We start from the raw sequence: 24906 nt of genomic DNA on the forward strand, positions 1-24906 counted from the left end.
CCCCCTCTGGGATTTTTTTCGGCAGGCCTGAGAGTAAAATTACATACTTTTTCATCCTCCGTTGGTTTTCTATGAGAGGCCAGCTCTACATTTTCTCCGGGACACAGTAAGATTAAGAACCTGAAATGTAATCACCATCTTTTCGATGTTTCTTGCCCAATACCTTAAGTCTAAAGCAAACGTAAAACAAAAAGGTGAAGAAGAAACACACAATTGCTTGTTGTATAGTTTTAATATCTTAGTCCATCTAAACCACTACATAAAATTTTATAAAATTAAAATCAAATACATTAGTCCTGATCCCTAGCTCTACTCTTGAGGGGCTTCATTGAAATGTGTGGCGACCCCATCAACACAATTTAGTGTGCTTCAATCTGCAAACCAGGCCCACAAATCAGGGGTTGGAAATGCTCTGGATAAATTGAATATTCTACTAAGACTGCCATCTTCTGGTTCACTCAAAAGATTTTTAAAATCTCTTTGAAACATGAATCAGGGACAAGTCTTTTTTCAGCAAGGCAATTTTACGTACTGACTGACAATTCGTCGATATACAGTATCATCTGGACAGGAACAAAGTGGAGGAAGATCATCACTTGCACAGCGAAAAAACGAAGGGCAATTTTAATAAATGCATTCAAATACATCATTTTAATCATTGGATAAACATGGTACAAATAATGATATAATAAAAAATTGAATCACAATCGTACAGATAGTGAAATGTTCAATATGTTACATCATCAACACCCTTTTAATCAAAATTCTGAATATCAAAAGCTGAAAAGCACTACAAAAAAAAAAAGTACAATCATGAAATTGATACAAGGACAAGGCAGATACAAGCGAAAAATAAGATGGGAAAACGTCACTCAATAAGAGTTAAGAAAAAGGATAATTCCTTCACACTGCAAGCTTTCATACCCTCAAGACTTGACACAGTTTTGTCCAACAGAGCCTAGAATTGGCAAATGATAGAATTTCTATAACTCGTGGTTTCAAGCATTTGACTACAAGAGTAACAAGTTAGGGATGACATGATTCAAAAGTCATTGTATGTGTGGGGAAAAACTGCCAGACTCTTCCTGTTCTTGAAAACCAGCTAAAAGAAAATTCTGCATACTAAAGATAGATAGAAGTAGGCCTACCTTCTAATAGTGTATTTCCCTTATATCTGTGTTAAGCCAGATGGTGTTACAAAATGCCAAGTGAAATGGCACACTAAAACTGTTCTTTTAAATTTAATTTAAATCCTGTGATCTCAACAATGAAAACATAATAATAAACTGCAAATAATAAATGCCTTTGGGTCATGAACATGTGTGTGATTTCATGAGAGTTATGAAAAAGACAAACCGGTAACCAAGAAAGGAACGAACCCATTTTTATGAGCCAAAAAATCACGGAGATATCTCATGAGATATATATACGGAATGACAGCCTTAAGTACAGCAAGCTGTTAAAAAAAAAATACAACAACACACGCTGCAGACTGTCACACAGTGGCTCAGAGAAAGAAAACCTTTCGTTCACAATTTTGCCGTAAGCTGACAAAATGCGTTTCTTTCATTTTGGCACCTAATTTTTTATTTGCTAAATCGAAAGGCTGATCACCCTATTAGTGAGAAAAAATCAAAGTGAAACTGAGACTAGTTTATTAATAAATTATAATTCAAATTTCGGATGCACTCTATTTTTCAATGGTTACACTGAACAAAATAAAACTTTTTCTCGAAACTGCTGTGAATATTTTTTAAAAGGCGTTCTGTCAGCTTAAAGCACAACCGGAATATTGCAGAGGCTATCGTTGGTAAACTGGAGCAAGAAAAATATTACTCTCTTAGTCTGAGAGAACAGAACTCAACAGAATGATGGGGGCCAAATGTGCAAATCAAAACACGTCATGTCCTTTTGGTTTTTAGTTAAAATTAAAATAGAACTAACTGACCCAGTTACTACACCTGATGAAAGGTCATCATGTAGAGGATCAAGCACCACATTCATCATCATAGCACCAGTTTTTTTTTACCAGTTAGCCTGGTCATCAATTAATTATGTTTGTAGCTGCAACTGACCTCAGTATGATCAGAAAGATTCAAGGCAAAGTTCTCTACTTCAAAGAATGTTTGTCTTAGAGAAAGGCTTTTTTGGGGGGGGTCGAATACAAATTTCTTTCTTTAACTACATGTACCCAATGGAATAGCATAGCGATATCCACCACAGAACCCAGTGATTGGGAGACTAAAACTAAAAATGACCAGGATTCTCAGCAGATTTCAAGGGGCACCACTCTCTGGGCTCTTGTTGATCAGTTTCCCAGCTTCCACCTTTTTTCTTGAGGGGGGGAATTCGAGAACCAACCACAAAAACCACATACCAATTGACCAACTTCTTTTAGCACAGCTTACAAGTCCTTGTGTACCTAGTCTTTTCAATTATCCTGATAGAGCAATCTTTACCTAACCACTACATGCACAGTAACTATCACAGTTTCTGGAATTGAAAATATCACTGAGGTTTTCCTATACAGTCAGTACAATGTGAAGCATAAAATGTGACTTTTTTTTACATGAGACAACACTAAAAAGACCTGAGGTTAATCTACATTTAAATGATGAACAATTATTTTTCAGCTGCAATTTGCACTTTTTTTTTTTTGTGCTTCTTCCTCACAATGATAGGAACAATCGAGAAATATCCATACCATAACATAATGCAAAAGCCAGTTCAATAAACACAAAAGATTGAGATCAAACGTATAACACTTCCTTGTAACTCAAAATATACTTGATGGCAGAATGGAATGGGCACAATCATGTCCATGTTCGGTACCCTGACAATAATGGTTTGATGAGCAATCATTTTCAATTTGTCATTTTGATTTTGAGACTATTTTCCTATTGAAAACAAGCACCCCCTGGAAAAAACCCAAAAAAAAATTCATTTATGATAAAGTTGTTAAAGGAGAGAGAAGCCATGTCCGCAAATTGAACAGAGGTGATCATCACAGATACTGCTGGTAGAGAAAGTGTGTATGTCTGCCTGTCTGTCTGTGCAGACTAGGTTCAGTTCAAGAACCGAATGCTCATCTTCTGCTCCACATCCACTCTCTCCATTGCCTGAAAATTAAGAGTAAGAAAAAGAAAAAAAGTCAGCAACATAATAACAATTAAGAAAAGAAGACGGATTAGTTTAAGTTTTGTATCCTTTTTTCCATCAAAGGCTCACACTGCTTCAGAACAACTCTCTTGCCCAGCCTGTTGACTCCAGCAGTATATCTCAGTTCCCCAGGAACATGAACCACGGCAGTGTGTCAAATGTTCAGACGCTATAGTTCGAGCAGTTTACTCCAGTTGCCCTTACCAGTAATACCAGTTTAGTGGACTCGGGGGAAAATGAAGCATCTTAACTATGGATACAACAAAGTCCACCTTGTGGAGTAATCTCTCTCTCTCTCTCTCTCTCTCTCTCTCTCTCTCTCTCTCTCTCTCTCTCCCTCCCTCCCTCTCTCTCTCTCATGCCAATCAGTCAACTGAGGGTCTGGTCTAAACCCCAAAGTGCATGGTCTCCGTACAAAAAGATCTATTTGTGTCTATTAAAGTATTAACTTCACGCAAAAGGGTTAGAACAGTGTGCCACAAAAGAAGAGGTGACTACATCCTTTTCCTACAAGTCACCAGCCTCAATGACTAAGTTGAAACAATAATAGACCAATACTACTTCAGATTTCCCAGAAGCTGTATTTACTACCACTTTAAGGGGAAGAGCGGCCCTTGATCTTGCAGATTTTGGATCAGGCTATGCAAATTTTATGTTGGCTGATTTTGAAGATCAACCAGTTTTTTTTGGGTCTAAAAATAGCGTGGATACAATTGAGAAAGTTTTTATTCTCCTGGTAAATTGCCTTTGAAAACATGAGGATGGATTAATATAGTGAATTTTCACAATTAATTATTGTCGCTTTTCGTAAAATGTAATTTTTTTTGCAGTATTTTCCCTACTCCTTCCTTAGTTTTCATCCTTTTGACATGAAACTTTAAGGAAACATAGAGCCTTGCCATCAATGTAACAGAGATATTTGCAAAAAAAAACAACTTTTCCATTGGCAACCGACTATGCAACCTAAATTTAGGAAAAGGTTTTTTATACTTTGGGAAAATTTTCTTTTTTTTTTCTTTTGCACTTATACTTATTGAAAAAAACTTGCTGCTACTCTGATAGGTTCTGGTTCAGGTATACTCTCACCAAATTTGGTCAAATTTTGTCAGTAAATAAGAAAGCCTTAGGGATTTGAAATGCATTGTTTATTTTCAAGAAGGTGGCCGTTTCCAAATCAACCGCTGTAGCTACACCAAAATAAAATTGCATTTCAAGAGATTTTACAATGCCTAACTTATATGTGTACTTAGATTTGATCTCGGGCAACAAACATAGAAAATGGTCCTCAAGGGTAGCTCCTCCCGTTAAAAGAGATAGCATGACATTCCAACATGAGGATTGGGAAATCATATTCATAAACTCAAAGTCAAAGAAAACCACTGTGTGTCATCATCATCAAGGAGACATTCAAAACTTCACTCAGCTGAAAACAGTACAGGTCAATGAAATACTCGACCATGTGACAACCCCTCAAAGACTTTTTTTCGGGGGGGGGTGTAAGTGTTTTACGGGGCTCACACAACAGCATAATGTCTTATGAGCACGAGGGACAAATTAAATATTTTCAGTTGGTAGGAAATTTTGAATTTTGTCCGGGTGGCAAACGAAGCCTACTCTTATCGATTTTGGACCGCCAAAGGATCTTTAACTTTTAACATGGGCAACTTGAACACGAGACCTCCGAGATTTTCCCCCCTTGTCCAAGAAGGCTATGTGTAGATCTTTCCTACTATAAGATCAGGGGTGTGGCTAAAAGACAGCAGTAAGAAGGAGCCAAAAACTAGCAGTAGAAAGGCTGCAGAGGAGGGTGCAAAGGAGGTGAGGGCAGAAAGTGGAGACGAAAGCAGACGACAGAACATTGCTAGAGAGCAGGAAAGGAGGTGAAAGGGAAACAAGTTTAGAGAAGAAAAGTTTCAGTCGCTATCCGGATTCGAACTCGGGACCTATTGAATGAGTGACGAACACCTTAACCTCTAGACCATGAGAGCCACCCCACCTCACAGACTGAAGTTGCTTACCTTCACAAATTCATCAAAGGAAATGTTCTCGTCCTTGTCCAGATCCACTTCCAGAATTGTGCGGTCTGCAATGCTGCCCAGCTGAAAAGAAGAAAACACAACTATCATTTAATAACTCTGAGAAAGGATATCACAATATCTCATAAAATATAAATTTGGCAAGAGAGAGTCTTTAAGAAATACAGTAGTCTCCGCCGAAACGCACAGTGCTCGGGAAGGCTCCATAGCATGTGTTTTTCCAGAGCGTGCATCTATATGAACCTTTGATAGAGGCCTATCTAGTGTTTTACAGCATTCCGGCGTGTTGCACATCACAGGTCTAGGTCTAACTAAACATTACATGCAGTCACTCAAACACCAGTCAGAAACCTTCTTTCAAAGATGCATTTCCACAGTGACAAATTAAAAAACATTTCAGCCCTCCCAATCCCCCAACATTTCACCGACCAGTCCTAGACCTAGATCTGTGTCAGTGGAAAGTTGGGTGTGAAAACGCTGTCTATCGCTCTCTTTGTTCTGCGTGAGGGCCAGTCTCATCAAATATCCGGTTGTCTAGGCTTGTCTTCTGCAAGCTGTACAGATTGTAGCGAACATTTCCATTTGTCAAGCTTTACCTGTCGGCATGTTTTGTGGATCAGAGCGTGCACTTAGAGGGAGTGACCGTGCGTTTGTACATCTAAATCATACTGTAAAAAGCCCGTGAGATGACGAAAGTGTGCCTTTGAGCGGAGCCTGCTTTTGTATGGCCTGCGTTTAGGTGGAGTCTACTGTAATCTGAGACTCATCAAAAGTAATTTCTTTTGCTGGCAGCACCTGTACTGTAACATACGTTTAGTTTTGTCACTGATTTACCAATTCGATTAGCACAGTAAACTTACCATATATATATATCAAATGAAAGGAAATTGAAAGGGGGATTATGAAAAAAAGAACAATTTCATAAAACAAAATATGGATATCGTTTCACAAAGTCTGAAACGGAATAGTTTGAGTATTTATAGAGGCAAAGAGCCGAGCCAACAAGACGGCTCGTTGTAGTGATGAGGAAGATGTTGAGCTGATCAGTCAGACTGCTGAGGTGAATAAGTCGGCTTTAAATCTCCATTACTTCAACTAGGCATTTTCCAGTGTTGAACTTTATACCATTTACTGATCATCATATCATGAGAGGTTCACACAACTGTCATCAACTCACCTGCTCGTCCGAGATGTTGGCTCCGACCATCATATGAAGCACATTGAGCAGCTCATCACGTGAAATCATGTCGTCCCCATCCAGATCATACATCTTGAACGCAACTACAAGGTGATAAAAAAACAACAACTTTACAACTTGATTACAAAATATTTTCCTTCATACTGAAGTTTTGCGTTTCAAATGTGAACACAATATTTGGAAGCCAAAAGAAATTTGATATTCATTTTAGATAATTCCACAGAATGGTTTTGCTCTGTACTGGCCCCCCCAAGAAACCACGGTCTTGCGGCCGCGTTTTTCGTCGAGTTCCGCAATAAACCCGCAATTTTTTGCAATTTTCGCAATTTCTTGCAATTTTAGGCAAAATAACATCCAGGCTTTAATTTTAACAGAATTTTTAATTCGAAATGGTGCAAGTACAGAGCCGATAGGCCTACGTAAATCATGGTTTCGGCCCAGTTCTAGTCTACTGGGAGTACTCTAAAAGCTATAACCGGAATTTCAGGCCGGAATGCATCATGTACAACAGGAACTGAGACATAGAGATCTAATGTATGTAAGTGTAAGCGGGCGCGTCTAATAAGAAAGTAGGCGTGTGCGCGTGTGTGGTGTGCATGTGTGTGCGCGTGTAAAGTGTACGTGTGTGTGTGTGCGCGCGCATGCCAATATTGTTTGTACATGAGGCATGTGTCTACATACACCGTAACCGGGCATCTAGTCTGAGTATCTATGTACACGGTAGCCGGAATGAAAATGAATAAATATTTGTCCTGTGCTGTCACTTGTTGAAAAAAAAAGAAAGTCATACATGTACAAGCGTCTTGTCGGGCTCGCCATCGTGACCGGTCAGTGAACCTGTGCGTGCGTATCACATTGTGAGTACCGGTTGGGGTCACCAAAGTTCATTCAAAGTCTGTGCGCAGCGAAGTATAGGGCTCCGGAATGGGTGGAATTATTGATTTTTTAAAAAGGTACAGTCGGGAGAGGGTTGGGGTTGAAGGCAACTTCGGATGACAAAAACTGAACTTTGGAGTTCTGAACTGCCCGGTTACCAGTTACCGTATACGTAGACAGTGAGGCTAAATGCCCGGTTACTGTGTACGTAGACACTCCCTTAATAAATGTAAAACGCCTTGCTGCGTTTACACGGGAGTGGTCGCTACAGAAATGATCTACATTATTATTATTACTAATAAAAGGAGGGAAAAAAATTGCTGTATTTTACGACTTGACTTAGAGTTAAAACAATACCATACTGGTTTTAAAAAAGAAAATATCTGAAATAGATCTAAATACAGATTACCGGTGTATTGAAGGTTTCAAGAGAAAAATAAAATAGGATCTGAATTGACTGGAGCATAAGTTAATTTTGCATTTAGAGGTTGTTCGAATCTTTCATCAATTTTGTTTTTGTTTTTACAGACTAAACCTCATGAGTCATACTACACTTCTAGATCTTTGCATGAACCAAGTACCCGGAATGTACTAAATTTGGTCGAATTTTATGCCTTCATTTAAAAGTTATTACAAAAACCGAGGGTTCTGTTATTTTGGGTCACGCTGTATTATATTATATTTGGTCGATAACTTTATTGTTAACATACTCGTATGTTGTTACTAGTAAATGTTGTTAATAAAATTTGTATTGTGGGTCATGATTTTTAAAAAGGCTGTTCTGCTTTTATGCTGCCGGTACTCAAACTGTCATGTTTTTTCAACAACAAAAAATGTTAAGCCCGTATTAATGCGCCTGGGATGAGAAGGTTGCAATTTTTAGGCAGTTTACCTTGCAATTTTTCTATTTCAAGAATGCAATTTTCCGCGGGGCCAGTCTATATGACACATTAAGAAAACAACTCATTTTCAACCGTGTCCCCATTTTTGTAGCATGATGTAATAGTTCGCATTAGGTCTGCCAAAAAAAAGTTGCAACAATTGCGCCATATTATTGTATGCTACTGCAGTCTAACAAGTCAACAGAAGTTTGCAGATATTGTTTTTCCCAAATTTCCTCTGCCTAGTGAGATCATGGTTAAGTTTAGTAAAGAGCGGAGAGCTTTTGGTATTGAACATTTTGCCTCTCCACCAACACACCATCCCTGACATTTCGTGAGTTCCCCGCACAATATGGAAAGAATGCTGAGGTGCCCTCAAGACTTTTAATTGGTGTCATGAGTAGAGAAGTTTCGTCAGTTTGGATCTATAGCGAATCAGAACAAAAAGGTCCCAAACAAAATGAACACTTCAGGTTGAACATGCTCCATTTGCAGCCCTATACGTCACCAGGGTGCACATTTCAGTAGTTAATTCCAATGAGACCTGTCTACAACGATGTCTGCAGCTAGGACTAGGACTTTCCTACACCTCACCAGTCTCCGTCCTCAAGGCAGATCTTAACCTACAACACAAACCATTTTCATGTTTGCTAGGCAAATTGGTGCATTCTACGATTTTATGGAATCCCTTGCAAGATAGTTGAGGTCATTTAAAGCTTCTACCAAAATTTCAAGTGCGTCGTTTGAAACAGTACTACTGTATTTGAGGTAAAGGTAAAGACAGGAGTTAGACAAGGATGCAACATGTCAGCAATTCTGTTCAACCTTGCCATTGACTGGGTCATGAGGAAAACAGAGGATACATCAAGAGGCATAAGGTGGACCCTCTTCTCCACCCTCGAGAATCTTGACTTTGCCGACGACCTTGCACTACTCTCCCATACCAACCAGCACATGCAGGAAAAAACAAACCGACTCCACAAATACGGACATCAAATTGGATTAAGAATAAGCCAGAAGAAGACAGAAGTGATGACACTGAGTGTAGGCTCCCCAACACTGATCAGGGTGAACAACACAGACATGTCTATAACAGATACATTTACCTTCCTAGGCAGCATAATCAAAACTGACGACGGCACAAAGGAGGACATCATGAACAGACTCAGCAAGGCAAGATCTGTACACAGAAGCATGATCAACATCTGAAAGTCAGGACAGTTCAGTATACAGACCAAGTTAAAGCTGTATAACAGCTGTGTACTATCCACACTCCTATATGGATCTGAATGCTGAAGGATGACTGATCATGATCGTACCAAGCTATCTTCTTTTCATACAACCACCTTACGCCAAATCCTCCGGATCTTCTGGCCCGACAAGATTTCCAATGCAGATCTTTTACAGAAAAGTAGGCAAGAGGACATGACCACCATAATAACAAGGAGAAGATGAAGATGGATTGGGAGTGTTCTAAGAAGAGAACCAGACTTTATTGTAAAGACAGCCCTCCACTGGACACCCGAAGGACATTGCAAGAGGGGCAGACCCAAAGTGACATGGAGACGCACAGTAGAGTCTGAAATTAAGTCCTGGAACCATTCGTGGGGGACGTTGACCAAGATAGCCCAAAACAGACAGAGCTGGAGATCCTTTGTAGCTGCTCTAAATGCCAGATGGCATGATGGGTAGTAAGTAAGTAAGTAGGCTGAGATGACATGGATCAGAGCCACCATTGAACATTTCGAATGATGAATTAAAAATGTGTTCAAAGGAGGGCATGTAGAGCACTGCCTCTAGGAATTACAGAAAACTATCGTTATTTTTTAAACGATAGATATACACTTACTTATCTTGAAAGCAATCGTGAGAAAGATTCTTATGATATACACATGGTATATATCTTGAAAGCAATAGCGAAAAGGATAAATATACCTTGAAAGAGGATTAGAGAAAGAGAAAGTGTAAAGGCAACTGTGAAAAAGACAACGCATCTTCAAGGCAAATTAAAGAAAGATTTCAAATCTTGACAACAACTGTGGAATCTTTAGCCATATAGAGCAGGATTGAAACCGGCAATCTTCCTCAAAAGTAGGTCCACCAATGAACTTGCAGCACCAAAGTCTCTCTATATCTTTTCTCAAAAACAGGATGAAGAGCAGGACATGGGGTAGAAATAATCAACTGTCCCACAAACAGGGAGCACTCATAAGCAACAATAGCTTTGGCACAAAAATTAAAATGTCTTTTGTTCGGTTCTCTTTCGTGCTTGCCTGTGAGCAGACAGTCTGGTGTGGCAAAATGTTACAGACTCTTACAAAATATCACACCACTTGGCCTGCTTCCAAAATTATCTGTTTCGCCTGGCTAATGTGTTAAAACTCAAAACATATCACACACACAAAAATAAGAAGAGACAAAACTCACATTTAAGCTTTTCCTCCCTGTCATTCAGCTTATTTTTCTGCACGTTCTTTTTCACAGGCCTGAAGTGTGCCAGCACCCGCATAAACTGGCGAAAGTTCACGGTGTCAGAATTGCTGAAAAACAAATGCGAAAAAGTACAACTATAACAATTTCAAGCCTTCAAAATGAAACAACAAACAAAATGCAAAGAATTAATAGATTAGAATAATCCTTTCTCAAATGTAGAGAAGTATCCAATTGAGTACAATTAACACTGCATCAAAGAAATGGGATTTATAAAAAAATATTACAAACAAACTACATGACCGTCTTCTTCTTGTACTCTGCTAGAGCTCAGAGACAAACCAACTGTAAAATCTTCATCTCACAGTGCAGTTGATTTCTAGGCACATGGACGTTTTATCTGTATATAGAAGGTAGAATCATCCCTTGATAGAAAGCCATGAATTGTTTTTTTTAAAGTACTCTTCTTAATATTCATACTGACTAGAGTGCCTTTAAGTTTGAGTAGGAATTAATTTTAAATTTTACCCGGATGATGGCAAGAAGGTTCTGCTCTTTTCAATTTTATAACAGCCAAGGTATAGTTGCGATCATGGGCACTTGAGACCCGATTTTGTGTGTGGACCAACAGAAAATGGTTTAAACTAAGTTAAACTCTTTTCAATGAAGATTTTCCTAGCTTTTCTGCTCCAAACAAGAATCTAGACCCAGAACTGGAATAAAAAACAGTCTAGGAATTTGTTTACATCAGTCACTAAGGCAGTAATCGAATCTGAAAAGGCTGCAAATGTGAATGTTAGCAACCTGTTCAACGCATTTTATCGGGACAGTAGTGATTCAAAAGGAAACAGACTGCATGTCAATGCAAAAAGTATGAGGTAGCCCTTTGTGTCCCTGGCTGCTTTGAACTGTACGACTCACACTATACGAGAAATTTGACACCATAACGTCAGGACGAACACACAGGCAAAGACACTGACGAGCAAACAAATTAAATTAGTGACAAAGTATTTTTTTGAAAATTTTAACTGCATGTTTTTTCTTCATTCAGTTTCCAATTCAAAGATGTTGATTATATTTCATGAAGTTCTCAAATTAATTCGGTTCAGGGGGACTGGACAGTGAAAATCAATTCACCTCTTGAAAGAATAACATGTGAAACTTTCACACGAGATTTTTCAACCTTATTCCTCCATTCTACCTGCCAGGGGATTAGATAGTGTGGAAAACATGAGGAAAAATAAAAAGAAGACGGCAGGGATTGAACACTGGACCTCCGGGTTGACAGATAAACAATATACCTGTTGAGCTATGAGCCCCTTCTCCAAATAACCAGTTTATTTTCAGTACATTTCATAATCCAAAAAAGAAGCCATTGTCAACAAAGATAAACAAAATATGCCAAAATATAAGGAAGGCTATTAAAAATACTTTCAAAGAATGCTTTCCTAAAAATACATTTTCAAGACTGCCATATTTTACACGGAGGAAAGAAGAATCTGAATTTGACCTCCTAATTAAGTAACTAGAAAAGATTGACAGGCAGATGGAGGAGGAAAAAAAAAGAAACTTAAAATGTCACTCCTTACCTCTCTTGGAAAAAAGCATGAACTATTCTGTCACCTAAAGGATTGATCGCCAGCTCAGGTATCCGCAAAAAGTCTGCTCTCCTGTAAACAATATTAGAATTATGATGTTTTTTCAATCAATATTAACTGATTCAGTAGGCAGATCAGAAAATTTAGCAAATACAACAAAAATATTTCTTTCCCTGTTCTATAGTCACGCAAAGAAAAATGTTGTACTCCATGTGTCAAAACTTGACTTTGAAAACAAAAAATGTTTAACTCGCTCATCAAAACACTGATTAAAGTATTTTATAACTGCTATTTTTCCTTAGCTGAGTGGGCCTTCTGTTCAAAAGGCAAAAAGTTTAAAGAATGCTAATGTGCCTCAAAAATTACAAATGTCCTCTTTTTATCACAATATTAAAATTTCTGAACTCATCACTAATATTTGACTAATATTACAAACACAGTGTATCACCGGACAACATAGCTCCACGATTATGCACAAAAAGTACAGTACAGAATTATCAGGATTTGAGGCGCATTTCCTCTTTGAATTACATAAATGATATGAACAAATAAAAACAACAAACCGTAAAAAACCTTGGTCACTCTTATCCAAGTTGGTGAATCTGCTGTAGAGGCGTACAATCTGATTGTTTGAGACTGTAAAGACACAGAAATGATCCAGGTGGAGATAAGAAAAAAAATGACATATCAACAGACAAGAACAGCATATTCTACAACAAGTCCCTCTCAAATGATGAAAATACAATTTTCAGACAACAGCCAAACCCTGCTATACCATTTGCCTTGAGATGAGCATGAAGATAGGAGGTACAGCGGGTTGGCGGTATTATGGAGTTTTAATATCCTCTGTTAAATAGCACGGACTGCCACCTTGACTTCTAGTAGTAGGCTGGCAGAGACATGATTAAAAACCCAGAATGTCGACATGGAAAATAACTAATTGATAAATATTTTTGAACACATGAAACTAGGTATTACCTGACTTACACCATCCTTCCAATTGGCATCTGGTATTATTATACTCACTCGATAAACACTGGACACAGTCAAACCAAAAGGCATGCAGAACCAAATCTATTGTAAACCATTATCATATCATCATAAAATGACAGACCTGAAAGTGACATTGACGATCATGACTTTAAAGACATTATCCAGGTCTTTCCCAGTCACCCAACTGTTCAAGTTTAACAAGTAAGTTGCTGTGGGTCTACAACTGCCTCATTTGCCAACCATTTTTCCAGTGAGAGAAAGATGCTCACGGCCTGAAGACCTTTTAAATCGGGTCGATTTAAGTCTCCTGAAAATTGTTGTCTCTTCCTGACTGCATTATTAACCGCTTGGTAATTTTTACCTTCACTCCCGCACACAGATGCACTGCTTTGGGGGTCAAACTGCAGTATTGTCTGTAGCAGATCAAAACATAGAGCCACTAAAACTGTCGCAAATCAATTATTTTCAAGAAAATTTCAAACCTAACTGCAAAATATCAAATTATGGGTTAAAACATGCCCCCTGTAACCTCCCCCCCTCCCCCCCGATATTTTTTCCCCTAAGGGCAGGCTCCCCTGAAACCCCCCGATTGGTCCAAAGCGTGCAAATTACTACGCAGTAAGGCTTTGTGTGATATATAGCTCGATTAACTCACTGACTAAGACTAAGTCTGGCCCTTTCACAAGTCACTAGCGGTAAATACTGGCGTTTTGGGGAGAATTTCAAAACACCACCACAACTCTCAGAATTACCTAACTGTAATTATTTTTTGACACAGTCAATCTTAATCAAATCTAAAATACAAAAACCAAAGTTGTCTTTGTCTAATACTTTAATTTTTTAGATTTTTAAAAATTTGCATCAATTTGATTTTCCTAAAAATTTCCAGACATGACAGATAGAATGAAATTCACAACAACAACAAAAATAAAAGTTCAAAATGTTCTGTTTTGATTTGTATGCATGCATGTGTGAGTGTTAGGTGAAAATATGTATAAGCTGGGTTATGCGTTGATTAAGACCACACTGAAACATGAGACAGATTTAGGTGCGCTTACAATGAAATTGCACCAATAGTATCATTGCTAGATCTAGCCCTAAAACTACAACTCGGGCCGTGTTCGGGTATATATCCAGGGTCCTATCTATCGGACACATCATATTCTGAGTCACTACAACTAATAAAACGAAAAGAAGCATCGAAAACAAGCGAAATTATGTGATTCTTGTTCATGCGACTGTCAAATTACTACCACATAAAGCCACAGCGAGCACCTAGCCCACCTCTGTGATTGGCCCAAATATAGATGACGTATTTCTGCCATCTATTTAAAGTCATCTTCCAGGGCTTCCCTCGCCAGTTGACTAAATCTTACTGTGGCGGGCCCACTTTGCCGCTTAGCACGCAAAGGGCTACGTCACTAGGTTTCATCGCTGACTGCTTGGGCTGTGTGTGGGTGTGTGTGTGCACGCGCTTGTGTGTGTGTACGTGCGTGTGTTTGAGTGTGTCTGTGTGTGTACCACTTTGAGGAGAAGGTAAATTTATTGACAGAGAATTGCTGAGATTGTTTATAAAAGTTGGAGGTTTCAGGCTCGCGAGTGGGAATTTCCGCAAAAATCCCGGTTTTTCCCCTTTCTCGGCTCATAACTTTATTAGTTCTTAGCCTAGCATCATAAAACCAACATGAAATGAGAGATCTATATATATGTGCCTTTTGTTTCCATGTTAGTTTCAATGGGGGGAGAAAGGCGTAACATTATAGATTTTTGAGTTAAAACTACAAGGGTCCATACGCGTTCTGCCACAATGCGTGGCACACAAATTTTGACAAATTTAGTGCTGTTGAAATCACATGAGTCTGCAGTAGAATTGGACGCTGAAGAGTTTACAACCCACCCGGAGTTCATACGACGCTTGAGTAGAAAGTTATGGTAAAATATATATTTTATCTTCTAAATTCTTTTTTAATAACGATGGAAAATGCTCCAGAGGCAAGTTATATAAAAATATTGATAGATATATCATTTAGCTCTCTAGAAATGTCATTTTTGTTAAAAACCATTAAAGTTTTGTAGAAGAAAATCGAACTTTATTACACTGCCCTAGTTCACTTCGTAAGGTAAAAAAATTGGTTGCCACAACCAGAATTGAAGTATATATATATATATATATATATATATATATATATATATATATGAATATTCAGACATCTAAAAATCTCACATGCAACTACACGCAGGGCGTAAACCGGGCTACGATTGGCCAAACCTGTGGGTAGATCTACTCTGGGAATTCCCAGTTTCGGTCTCTCACCTCTGGCTGTCTTCTCACAGCGGGCTGAGTGCTCACGAAAGAAGAAGAAGGAGAATTGAGGAGATAGAAGGAGGAGGATCCAAAGTGTAGATGAAGGAGAAGAAATGAAAAGAAGAAGAAGATAAAGAAGAATGAGGAGGAGGAGGGGGAGGGGGAGGAGGAGGAGAAGGGGGGAGGAGGAAGAGGAGGAGGAGAAGAAGAAGAAGAAGAATTGAGGAGGAGGAGGAAGAGGAGGAGGAGGAGGAGGATATATAAGGAAGATGAAGGAGGAGGAGGAGATGAAGAAGAAGAAGATGAAGAAGAAGAAGAAGAAGAAGAAGAAGAAGAAGAAGAAGAAGAAGAAGAAGAAGGGGGAGGGAGGGAGGAGAAGAAGAAAAAGAAGGGGGAGGGAGGGAGGAGAAGAAGAAGAAGAAGAAGCAGGGGGACGAGGAGGAGGAGCAGGAGGAATTAGAGGGGGAGGAAAACAAGAAGATGAAGAAATAGAAGAAGAAGAATCTTAATAAATATTACAAATTGGGGACTTCTTCGTTTGTTACCCTACCTTGGGAGAGAGAGAGAGAGAGAGAGAGAGAGAGAGAGAGAGAGAGAGAGAGAGAGAGAGAGAGAGAGAGAGAGAGAGAGAGAGAGAGGGGGGGGTGGGGTGGTGAGAGTGACATGGAGGGTGTCTTGTCGTCGGTCCAGAGTAGCCTACCGTAGGCCTAATGTATTCATGGGTCACAGGTTCAGCCAATCGTAGCCCGGTTTACGCCCTGCGTGTAGTCGCATGTAATCTCTGCTCTAGAAATAGATCTAGAATTCTAAGTGAAAAATGCTTCTAACTTCTAAGTCCTCGCAGAACGGCAGAATGAAAGATGACGCCAAACTCTCGCATATTAACCAGAAAATCTCAAAAATGGAAACCGTTCCGAGAAATAGAGGTCAAGTTTATTTTCCCGAGCGTTCGGAGAAATAGTCATGTCGAAAAGTAAAAGCTTTTCAACTGATTTAAACTTCAAGGCATTCAATATTCAAGGATGCCAATTCCAGTTTTTCCTTTTTATTCTAGATCTAGATCTAGATATACTAGATCTAGATTCTAGATCTATCTCGTGCCTTCCCTTCAAATTTGATCTTTACAACGCTAAAATCTACACCCAAAGAGGTTCAACAGAACAAAAATGTTTTTCATTCGGAATTAAAAATTAAAGATTGCGAAGCAGATGGGTGGCCATAGGCACAGTGGCGTCAGTGGCACAGGAATGAAACCTAAATGTACATGGTCACAACAGTGGACAGAGAAACCCCAACTTACACCCAGTCTCTTTCTGGATTTCCGTAATTTCTTCCTCTTGGAGCATAGACGACCGAGTTCCCATTGTGATACGTGGATGAAAACGCTGTTTCACTTTCTAGGGACCACAAAGACACGACAAAATGTGACTCAAACGGGATCTTTCAGGGCAGAATCAGCAACACCAGAACCTCAGCCTTCCGGACACAAAAACTACAAACGTCAACTTCCTGAATCCTGTTGAACTTGCCACTTTGACCTATGGCCTCTAGGATGGGCCAAAGGCCGAGGGGTCACTTTTAAGTTGTGAAATTTGGCCAACATAAAACAGCTGGGCGATGCTGTAATAGGTAACAACGTTATTAGTTTTACCAAATATGATTTTTCATCCACTGCCATTGAAGGAAAGAAAAGAACAGAAAGAAAAGAACAGAAAGAAAAGTTAAACATGCGGCATTTTTTTCCCTAACTTATGGAGTGTAAATTGGGAATTGGGGAGATTGGGTCTTCTTGCACCCCCATCCCAACTTCAGCAGAACCCATTCGAAGGAATGGAAAAAGTGATTTTTGGCTCTGAAGTGTAAAGGCATGGGAGGGAGAATAGGTGGAGGGGGGGGGGGAGCTTTCCGTATGTCAGATTAACATAGGCTAATTTAGATACAATGGTTAAGTCTGATCAACCCATGTTGCACTATTATAATAAGTTCGGGGGAAAAGGGCGAAATTGAATGCACCTTTCTACGTCATCGTTTTTCTTTTACTAAATATTGTTAGTTTATGTTCCGGGTTGTATTTAGATTTCTAGTTGCAGTATTCAGTATAAGTATAAGCTTAGCTCTGGCTGGTGTGTGACTGGGAAGCAGAACGATTTGGCCTAGCCTGGAGCCTAGAATTAGAATAAAAGCTTCCTCAAAGTGGAAATATTTTATTACAGGAATCTGCTGATTTCTTTTAGAATCATATAAAGGACAGGAAAGGTTTGTATATTTAATTCTTTTTGCGTGTGAAATGTTTTGGTTATTGTTGGAGTGTCTCTGCGCTCTCTGCTCTGGGCCAACTTGTCTTGTGTTTCGATTCAAGAGCCTCGTGACAGTGTTGTTTTAACAGAGAGACCTGCAAACTGCTGTTAGAGGAATAAACGGGAGGACTTCCGTAACGAGCGACCACTATGAGACAGAACAGAATTGAGAGGTAGGGTTTGGGTTAGGGTTAGATCTAGATCTAGGCCTGTTCTTTATACTTTATTGTGTTTGATGAGGTGGTCGCTCGTTACGGAATTCCTTCCGAATAAACTGTCTAAAATGTTGATCTCTTTTGGACCTGTTTTCAACTCTTCATTTTACGTCTGATCTTTCGTCTAGATCTACCCCATTTTGCCTAGTATCATCCGTTATTCAATTGCATTCATTATCAATTCTCATTGAAATATGGGTGCTTTTTCAGTAGTTCCCGTCCCACCCCCCTTATTTGATCCTGACCTAGATTCTACACCAAGATCTATACGTTTGAAGCGCGGCGAGCTAAGATATCAAACTGCAAAACATCAAATTATGGTCTGAAACCCCCCTACTCTTGAGGCCAAAACCGGCGAATAACAATTGCGGGGTGAGAACTACCGAAAAAGCGCCGAAATATGTATACCAGTAGGCTACGTAGATCTAGATCTAGATATCTAGTGATTCCAGGCCTACTAGATTCTAGATCTAGATCTAGAATCTAGCTAGATCTAGATCTAGAAATCTACTACTACGGCATTATCATCATCACATCTTATAATTTTAATCACTTCATAATATTTAATTTTTTTTTTACGAAGTGTATACAGACCCGGTAACCGGGAACAAAGTCACGAAGTATACAGACCCGTAGGGGAAATCTTTTGTGGTTTTGGAAAGTTTCAGCGCCCTGACCTGGTGGGAGAGAGAGAGAGTGCGTGTGTGTGTGAGAGAGAGAAAGAGGAGGGGGTAGAGAACAGGGCGAAGTGCTAGCAATTTATATCACATGCCCCAGTTGACTGGAGGGAATGAGAGAAAGATGGAGTGGGAAAGTAGGTGGGGAAAAAATAAAGACAGAGACAAACAAAGAGAAAGAGAGGGCAAGCGATACACAGAGGAGAGAGAGATAGATCTAGATAGAGAGGGTGACTGCTCAATTGAAATTATTACATTAGACATTGTTCTTTTCTTCAAATTTTCTTATTAATTCCCCCAATTCCAAAACAGGCAAAAATGATTATTTATCGAAAAGACATCCGCAGTCTTCATTTAGATCTAGGCCTCAAAACTAGATCTATGATTTATGTCTGTCTGTCTAGATCTAGACCAAGGCCGTAGATCTAGAAGAACCTAGGGTAAATTTTTACTTAAAATATGCTTCCACACACAGATGCAATTGGTTTACGGGCTAAACTGCCATAATTTTTGCTGAAGAACATTCATATATATATATGGCCTCTAAAACCCTTGCTAATCAATTGTTTTCTAGTGAAATATATCAATCTCCAATTTTGGCCCCAAGAGAAGTAGAGTGTTGGTATAGATTAACTTTCGAAGTGGCTAGCCGTACTTAAGTAGACTGCCAGTCTAACCGTATTTAGATCTAGGTTTGGCCCTAGCGACTCAAGCCTGTTAAGTACACAGGTCTCATTAGATCTAGATCTAGTAATTATTCAGGTTCAAAGACATGATGTAAGTCAGTAAGGCACCTTTTGATTTTGTCTGAAATACAAATACTTTAGGCATTGCAAACTAAAAATTTCATTTACAATTCAGCCATCAATATTAAGTACAGCTAGTCTGACAGTCTAGCCGTCCTTAAGTAAGGCTAGCCTGGCTGTCTACCCGTACTTAAGTACAAGTCTAGCCGTTTTTATAATGAATCTTATAAAGGCCCTATTAACATTAGAAAACAGGAGGTTTAAAATACATGCACTGTCATTAAGGCACCTGGTTTCATCTCAAATACAAATATACTTTAGGTACTGCACACTAAAAATTTATATTTACCATTCAGTAGGCCTATTTTTTAAAAATGGTCAGTCTAGCCATCATATTTAGAATAAGTACGGCTAGACTGCCAGTTAAGTACGGCTAGCCTCTTCCATTAACTTTACCAGTGGTTACATTAAGCACCCTGAATGTAATTTGAATTAAGAATGATCATGCTAACTTCACCCCCTACTCTTTTCCCTTTTCTTTTCTTTTTTTCACCCCCTCCCACCCCTCTTCCTGCATTGGCCTTCTTATATTATTCTCCCTTGTTTCTTCAAACAACTTTAATTTTCAAATTGTCGAGCGTTGCCGGGTCCGCACACGGGAAGAGGATCGAAGTTGTGTTCCACGCCTTGAGCGAGCAAAAATTAGGCCTTGTCGACAGAGCCTGTTTTGTTGTGCTCGTCTTCGCCCTGTGGCATTTGGACCTATGCTGTTTCCTCATTCCCTCTGAGTTTGAGCGACCGTAGCGTTTCAGTCGTCCCTCTGTGCCAGTGGTCGATAATTCAGAGTGCCGTGAACGTAGCCTGCAAACTACGTTCATGGCGCCGTGAACGTAGTCACTGCGATAACTTAAAGGGTAGGGCTAATAGGGGACAAATTGTAGGCTTATCATTGGGGGCAAAACAGGTTATTATCAGGCTCTATTTAAAAAAGTTAGACCTAAATTTTAGGAGGCAAAATTCAATTGAATCTTAAGATCCACCCTGCAATTATAACAGTCAATTTGAGAGGAAGATAGCCTATAATACAACCTATCCCTCCCCCCATGCTCTTTGTACTACCACTTACTGTCTTACCTTTTCTGGCCTATAATACAACCTATCCCTCCCCCCATGCTCTTTGTACTACCACTTACTGTCTTACCTTTTCTGGCCTATAATACAACCTGTCCCTCCCCCCATGCTCTTTGTACTGCCACTTACTGTCTTATCTTTTCTGGCCTATAATACAACCTGTCCCTCCCCCCATGCTCTTTGTACTCCCACTTACTGTCTTACCTTTTCTGGCCTATAATACAACCTGTCCCTCCCCCCATGCTCTTTGTACTGCCACTTACTGTCTTATCTTTTCTGGCCTATAATACAACCTGTCCCTCCCCCCATGCTCTTTGTACTGCCACTTACTGTCTTACCTTTTCTGGCCTATAATACAACCTGTCCCTCCCCCCATGCTCTTTGTACTGCCACTTACTGTCTTATCTTTTCTGGCCTATAATACAACCTGTCCCTCCCCCCATGCTCTTTGTACTCCCACTTACTGTCTTACCTTTTCTGGCCTATAATACAACCTGTCCCTCCCCCCATGCTCTTTGTACTGCCACTTACTGTCTTACCTTTTCTGGCCTATAATACAACCTGTCCCTCCCCCCATGCTCTTTGTACTACCACTTACTGTCTTACCTTTTCTGGCCTATAATACAACCTATCCCTCCCCCCATGCTCTTTGTACTGCCACTTACTGTCTTACCTTTTCTGACCTATAATACAACCTATCCCTCCCCCCATACTCTTTGTACTACCACTTACTGTCTTACCTTTTCTGACCTATAATACAACCTATCCCTCCCCCCATGCTCTTTGTACTACCACTTACTGTCTTACCTTTTCTGGCCTTAGTTTTGTGAGGCCCTAAATGCTGTTGGTGGAGGGGAGAAACCTACTTGAAACTTCTTCTTTTGTTTTGTGTATCGACTGTCACATCCATGGTTATTATAATTATACATTTTTGACTGTTGACAGAGTAAGTTGGAGCTTAACCAAGGGGCAACTTCAACAGCTTCTACCTAGCTTTTAAATTGCAAATTGTTTGATGCCTATATGGTCTTGGTATAATTAAAGTCCACTTTTTTCTGCTTCCTAGGCTTCCTCTCTTGTTATTTTTAGTTTTTTAAAAAGATCCAGAAAACACCCGCCTGATGTTCGCCGCCTCATCGCCATGCACTTTTCACTCTTGAAGAAGAAAAAACTGGTATTCACCCGTTATTTACTTACACACCTCTTTTCTTGCTTGAAAATATTCACCAATGTGTATATTTATTTTAAAATGAAAATTTGGTTCATCTTAATCTATCTTGAACTAGAATTAGAAAGATTATAATATGAATTGCGATTTTGGTGGCTGTGATGCAAATTCAACAGGACGCGAACGGAACAACTTCGACAAGGGGTGTGCAGTATCAACCTGACTCGGTCAGATTTATCCCAAGCCAAGCCAAAGTACTAATAAATTTTTTAGCAAAATCACCTTTAAATTGTCACATTTCTCAGACCTGTCTGCATTATTATTTCTTATTTGGAGTCGATATCCTCCACTGGTCAGGTACTAACTAGCAGAAATTTAGATGTAGGCTAGACCTCCACAGTCGCATGTTTGCTATGCCCCTTGGTCCCCACATCGTAAGGCGTAGCTAGACAAATACTCCTTCAGACTTATCTTTACTGAGCCCTTTCATGACAATGGACTCGCTTTTTTCGAGCATGTTAGGCTATGCTTACATGAACTATATGTTGCCTGTAACTTTAAGCATTTTACTGCCCTTTATTGGGGGGGTGGGAACAAGGAAATTGAGCTCCCCCAGAGTTTCAGCCTCCGGGATCACATTTATGATTGTGGGGAAAGAGCCACTGACAATTTAGTTCATTTAGGAAGCTGGCTGTTCCTGCATTTTGTCAATGCCCCTGATTTTGTAGATCTCATAGAGGGGGAAGATATGTAATAGAATTATGCTCTTTCTGTCAGAGCTCCATTAGGAAACTCTGCTAGTCTTCAGGGGAAGAATATGGAGAGGTATGGAGAAATAGACATAAAGTTGTGGAAGGGGGAGGGGTCATAATAAATTTAATAAGAACCCACAGTAATGTTGAAGATATCCTGCCTGTCAAAGTCACTCACAGCCCCAAAAGGAATAATTGCCCTATGATGGGGGGGGGGGGGGGGATGAATTTGCCTCAGCCCTGTAGAAATTGTCCCAAGTGAATGTATCACAAATTCGCGTTTGGCTGAAAATTTAGAATGCAAAAATAGAGTAAAGAATGTAGTGCTCAAGAAGTAGAACGGCTGCTGTGCATGCTGTACTAAGATGATCTGTGTTCTTTTACAAAGGTGGGAACAGTATTGGTTACTTTTGCAGTCACTGCATGAATCTGTTAAGGTTGCATAATCTACCCTATGTTTCTCTAACCCCCCTCTATCAATCTTTTTTTGGGCCTGCTTCTTCCTCTGTATTGACTGTATCCACCTGATCTCTTACTGCTATCTGGTGGTAGTCTTGACGAGAGTCGAAACCATTTTATCTTTTATGTATATACTCTATGAAGGGAGTGGAGCGAGCCAACGTGCTCTCTGACAATCTCATATCTCACTCTGTCTCTTCTTGTGATGTTCAAAGTTTTTCTTCTGAGTTCCTTTGTTCGTGAGGCATCTCACTTCACAGGTTGTTCTTTTTACTTTGATCACTAATGTTAACTGTCCATGTTTGGCCTTGATATCACAGTGTCAGTGCTGGTATGAAGATGCTGCTACTGTTAATGAGTTGGCACTTTGTTTCCATTATGATTTTGGAATGTGAACGTAACAATGCCAGTTGGTTAGTCACTGCATCAGCCTTTAAAAAAAATTCTGGTTTCTTTTCCTCTGTGTATCTTTTCGTCTTGGGTGAACACACTTCCCAGGTATTTGAACTCATTTACATGCTTGACTACCAAGCCTGTCTCCATCCTAACCCTAACCTGAACTTGGATGATTTTACATTTTCTCATCCCACATGCAGGTGCTCTGCTTTTCGGAGCTAAAGTGCTGTGTTTTGGCTGCAGAATACACCTTATATTGTGGCCACACAAAAAAGAATATTTTAAAAGTTGCAAATTTGTTGTTTGCTTTCAAAAATCTCAACTCTCATAGCAAAACATCAAATTGGGTAAAACAGATTCCCCCCCCCCCCCCCCCCCCCCCAGATTTTATAAAAACATGCAAAATATCACGCTATGCAATTTGGCCTGCAGTAACAAAGTTTGAATGAAAGCATCAAATAGCTCAAAAACTAATAATTTGCCATGGATTTTTAAAGTCAAATTTTGTTTTAAATGGATAAAAATGAAAAAGAAAAGCGCTATAGAATACCTGAATACGGGAGTAAAAGTAAAAATGAGGCCCGGACATCTATGCTGCAGCTTATACTTAAGGTATTGTGCATATTTTATCATAAAGTCAGGTCAATAGGCCTACATGGATTTTAAAATTAATTATAGTATAGCCCCCAATACTTTGCAGTGACTCTCACATCAGTCATATGGTTCTATGATATCAGACTAGACAAAAGTTAGGAGAAAGAATTCCATTAAAAAAATATTCAATAAAGTAATCATTAATCATAGCGAATGCTCTTTGGTGTTCTGATGGACTCGATCAGCATGATCAGAATAAATTGGGCTTGGTCAAGTAATAGCAGTGACCAGTTATCACGACATCAAATTTTAATAGACCCTGCCCTGCTTCTTCAAATTTTATCCGTAAGTTCATCAGGGTCTATGGCATTCTGCCATCAAGCAAAAGATCTGATCCCACAGTGCATTGTAGTGTAGCCTTCTAATTTATTGTAATCAGCTATTGGCCACGATTTCATTAAACAAGAACAATGATTAAATTGGGGTCAAAGTTGTCGATGTTGCCTTGTCGAACTATTCGAAATACGAACATGACAAAATGTTCTGCAATATCATTTAATATGTGCTCTGGTTATTAGTAATATTAGATCTAGATCTGATCAACAGTAATGAAAATAGTGCATGTCAAGCATGTCCGCCTCATCAGAGAGCCTGGAACCCAATGACATAGCTTGTCCTGACAATGAGCTTATTCCTAGGCTAAGTGACAGATGTTTGGCAACTTTTTGTTTTCCCCAACAACATCCTGTTTCCCTCACAATAAGCACTTGTGGTGTGGGTAAGTTTAACCTAGCAAATAACCTTGCTCCTAGCAGGAGGTGCAGTGGTGATAGTTTGGTGATGGATAAAAGAAGTGAGTGATATGCATAATTCATCTGCTCTCGCCTTTGTTCTGTCTGTCTGTCTCTGTCTGTCTGTCTGTCTGTCTGTCTGTCTGTCTGTCTGTCTGTCTGTCTGTCTGTCTGTCTGTCTGTCTGTCTGTCTGTCTGTCTTTC

General features: G+C 39.5%; 2 protein-coding genes across 2 annotated transcripts in view; one reads left to right on the forward strand and one right to left on the reverse strand.

Moving 5' to 3' along the window:
• Positions 1 to 213: 213 nt before the first annotated feature.
• On the reverse strand, positions 214 to 16984 carry LOC101853379 (calcineurin B homologous protein 1). Its single transcript, XM_005095925.3, has 7 exons — positions 16777 to 16984; positions 12742 to 12814; positions 12170 to 12250; positions 10578 to 10690; positions 6373 to 6476; positions 5178 to 5258; positions 214 to 3119 (listed from the first exon to the last, which is right to left on the reverse strand). Exons 1-7 carry the CDS (start codon positions 16838 to 16840, stop codon positions 3066 to 3068), a joined length of 570 nt encoding a protein of 189 aa, XP_005095982.1. The 5' UTR covers positions 16841 to 16984; the 3' UTR covers positions 214 to 3065.
• Positions 16985 to 17557: 573 nt separating this feature from the next.
• Positions 17558 to 24906, forward strand: part of LOC101859926 (equilibrative nucleoside transporter 3) — a gene marked incomplete in the record, with an annotated part of 44767 nt that continues 37418 nt past the window's right edge. Inside the window, 1 exon segment of the mRNA XM_013081137.2 lies at positions 17558 to 17732.

Source organism: Aplysia californica, unplaced genomic scaffold (genome assembly GCF_000002075.1).
Source record: "Aplysia californica isolate F4 #8 unplaced genomic scaffold, AplCal3.0 scaffold00117, whole genome shotgun sequence".
Taxonomy (NCBI): Eukaryota; Metazoa; Mollusca; class Gastropoda; order Aplysiida; family Aplysiidae; genus Aplysia; species Aplysia californica.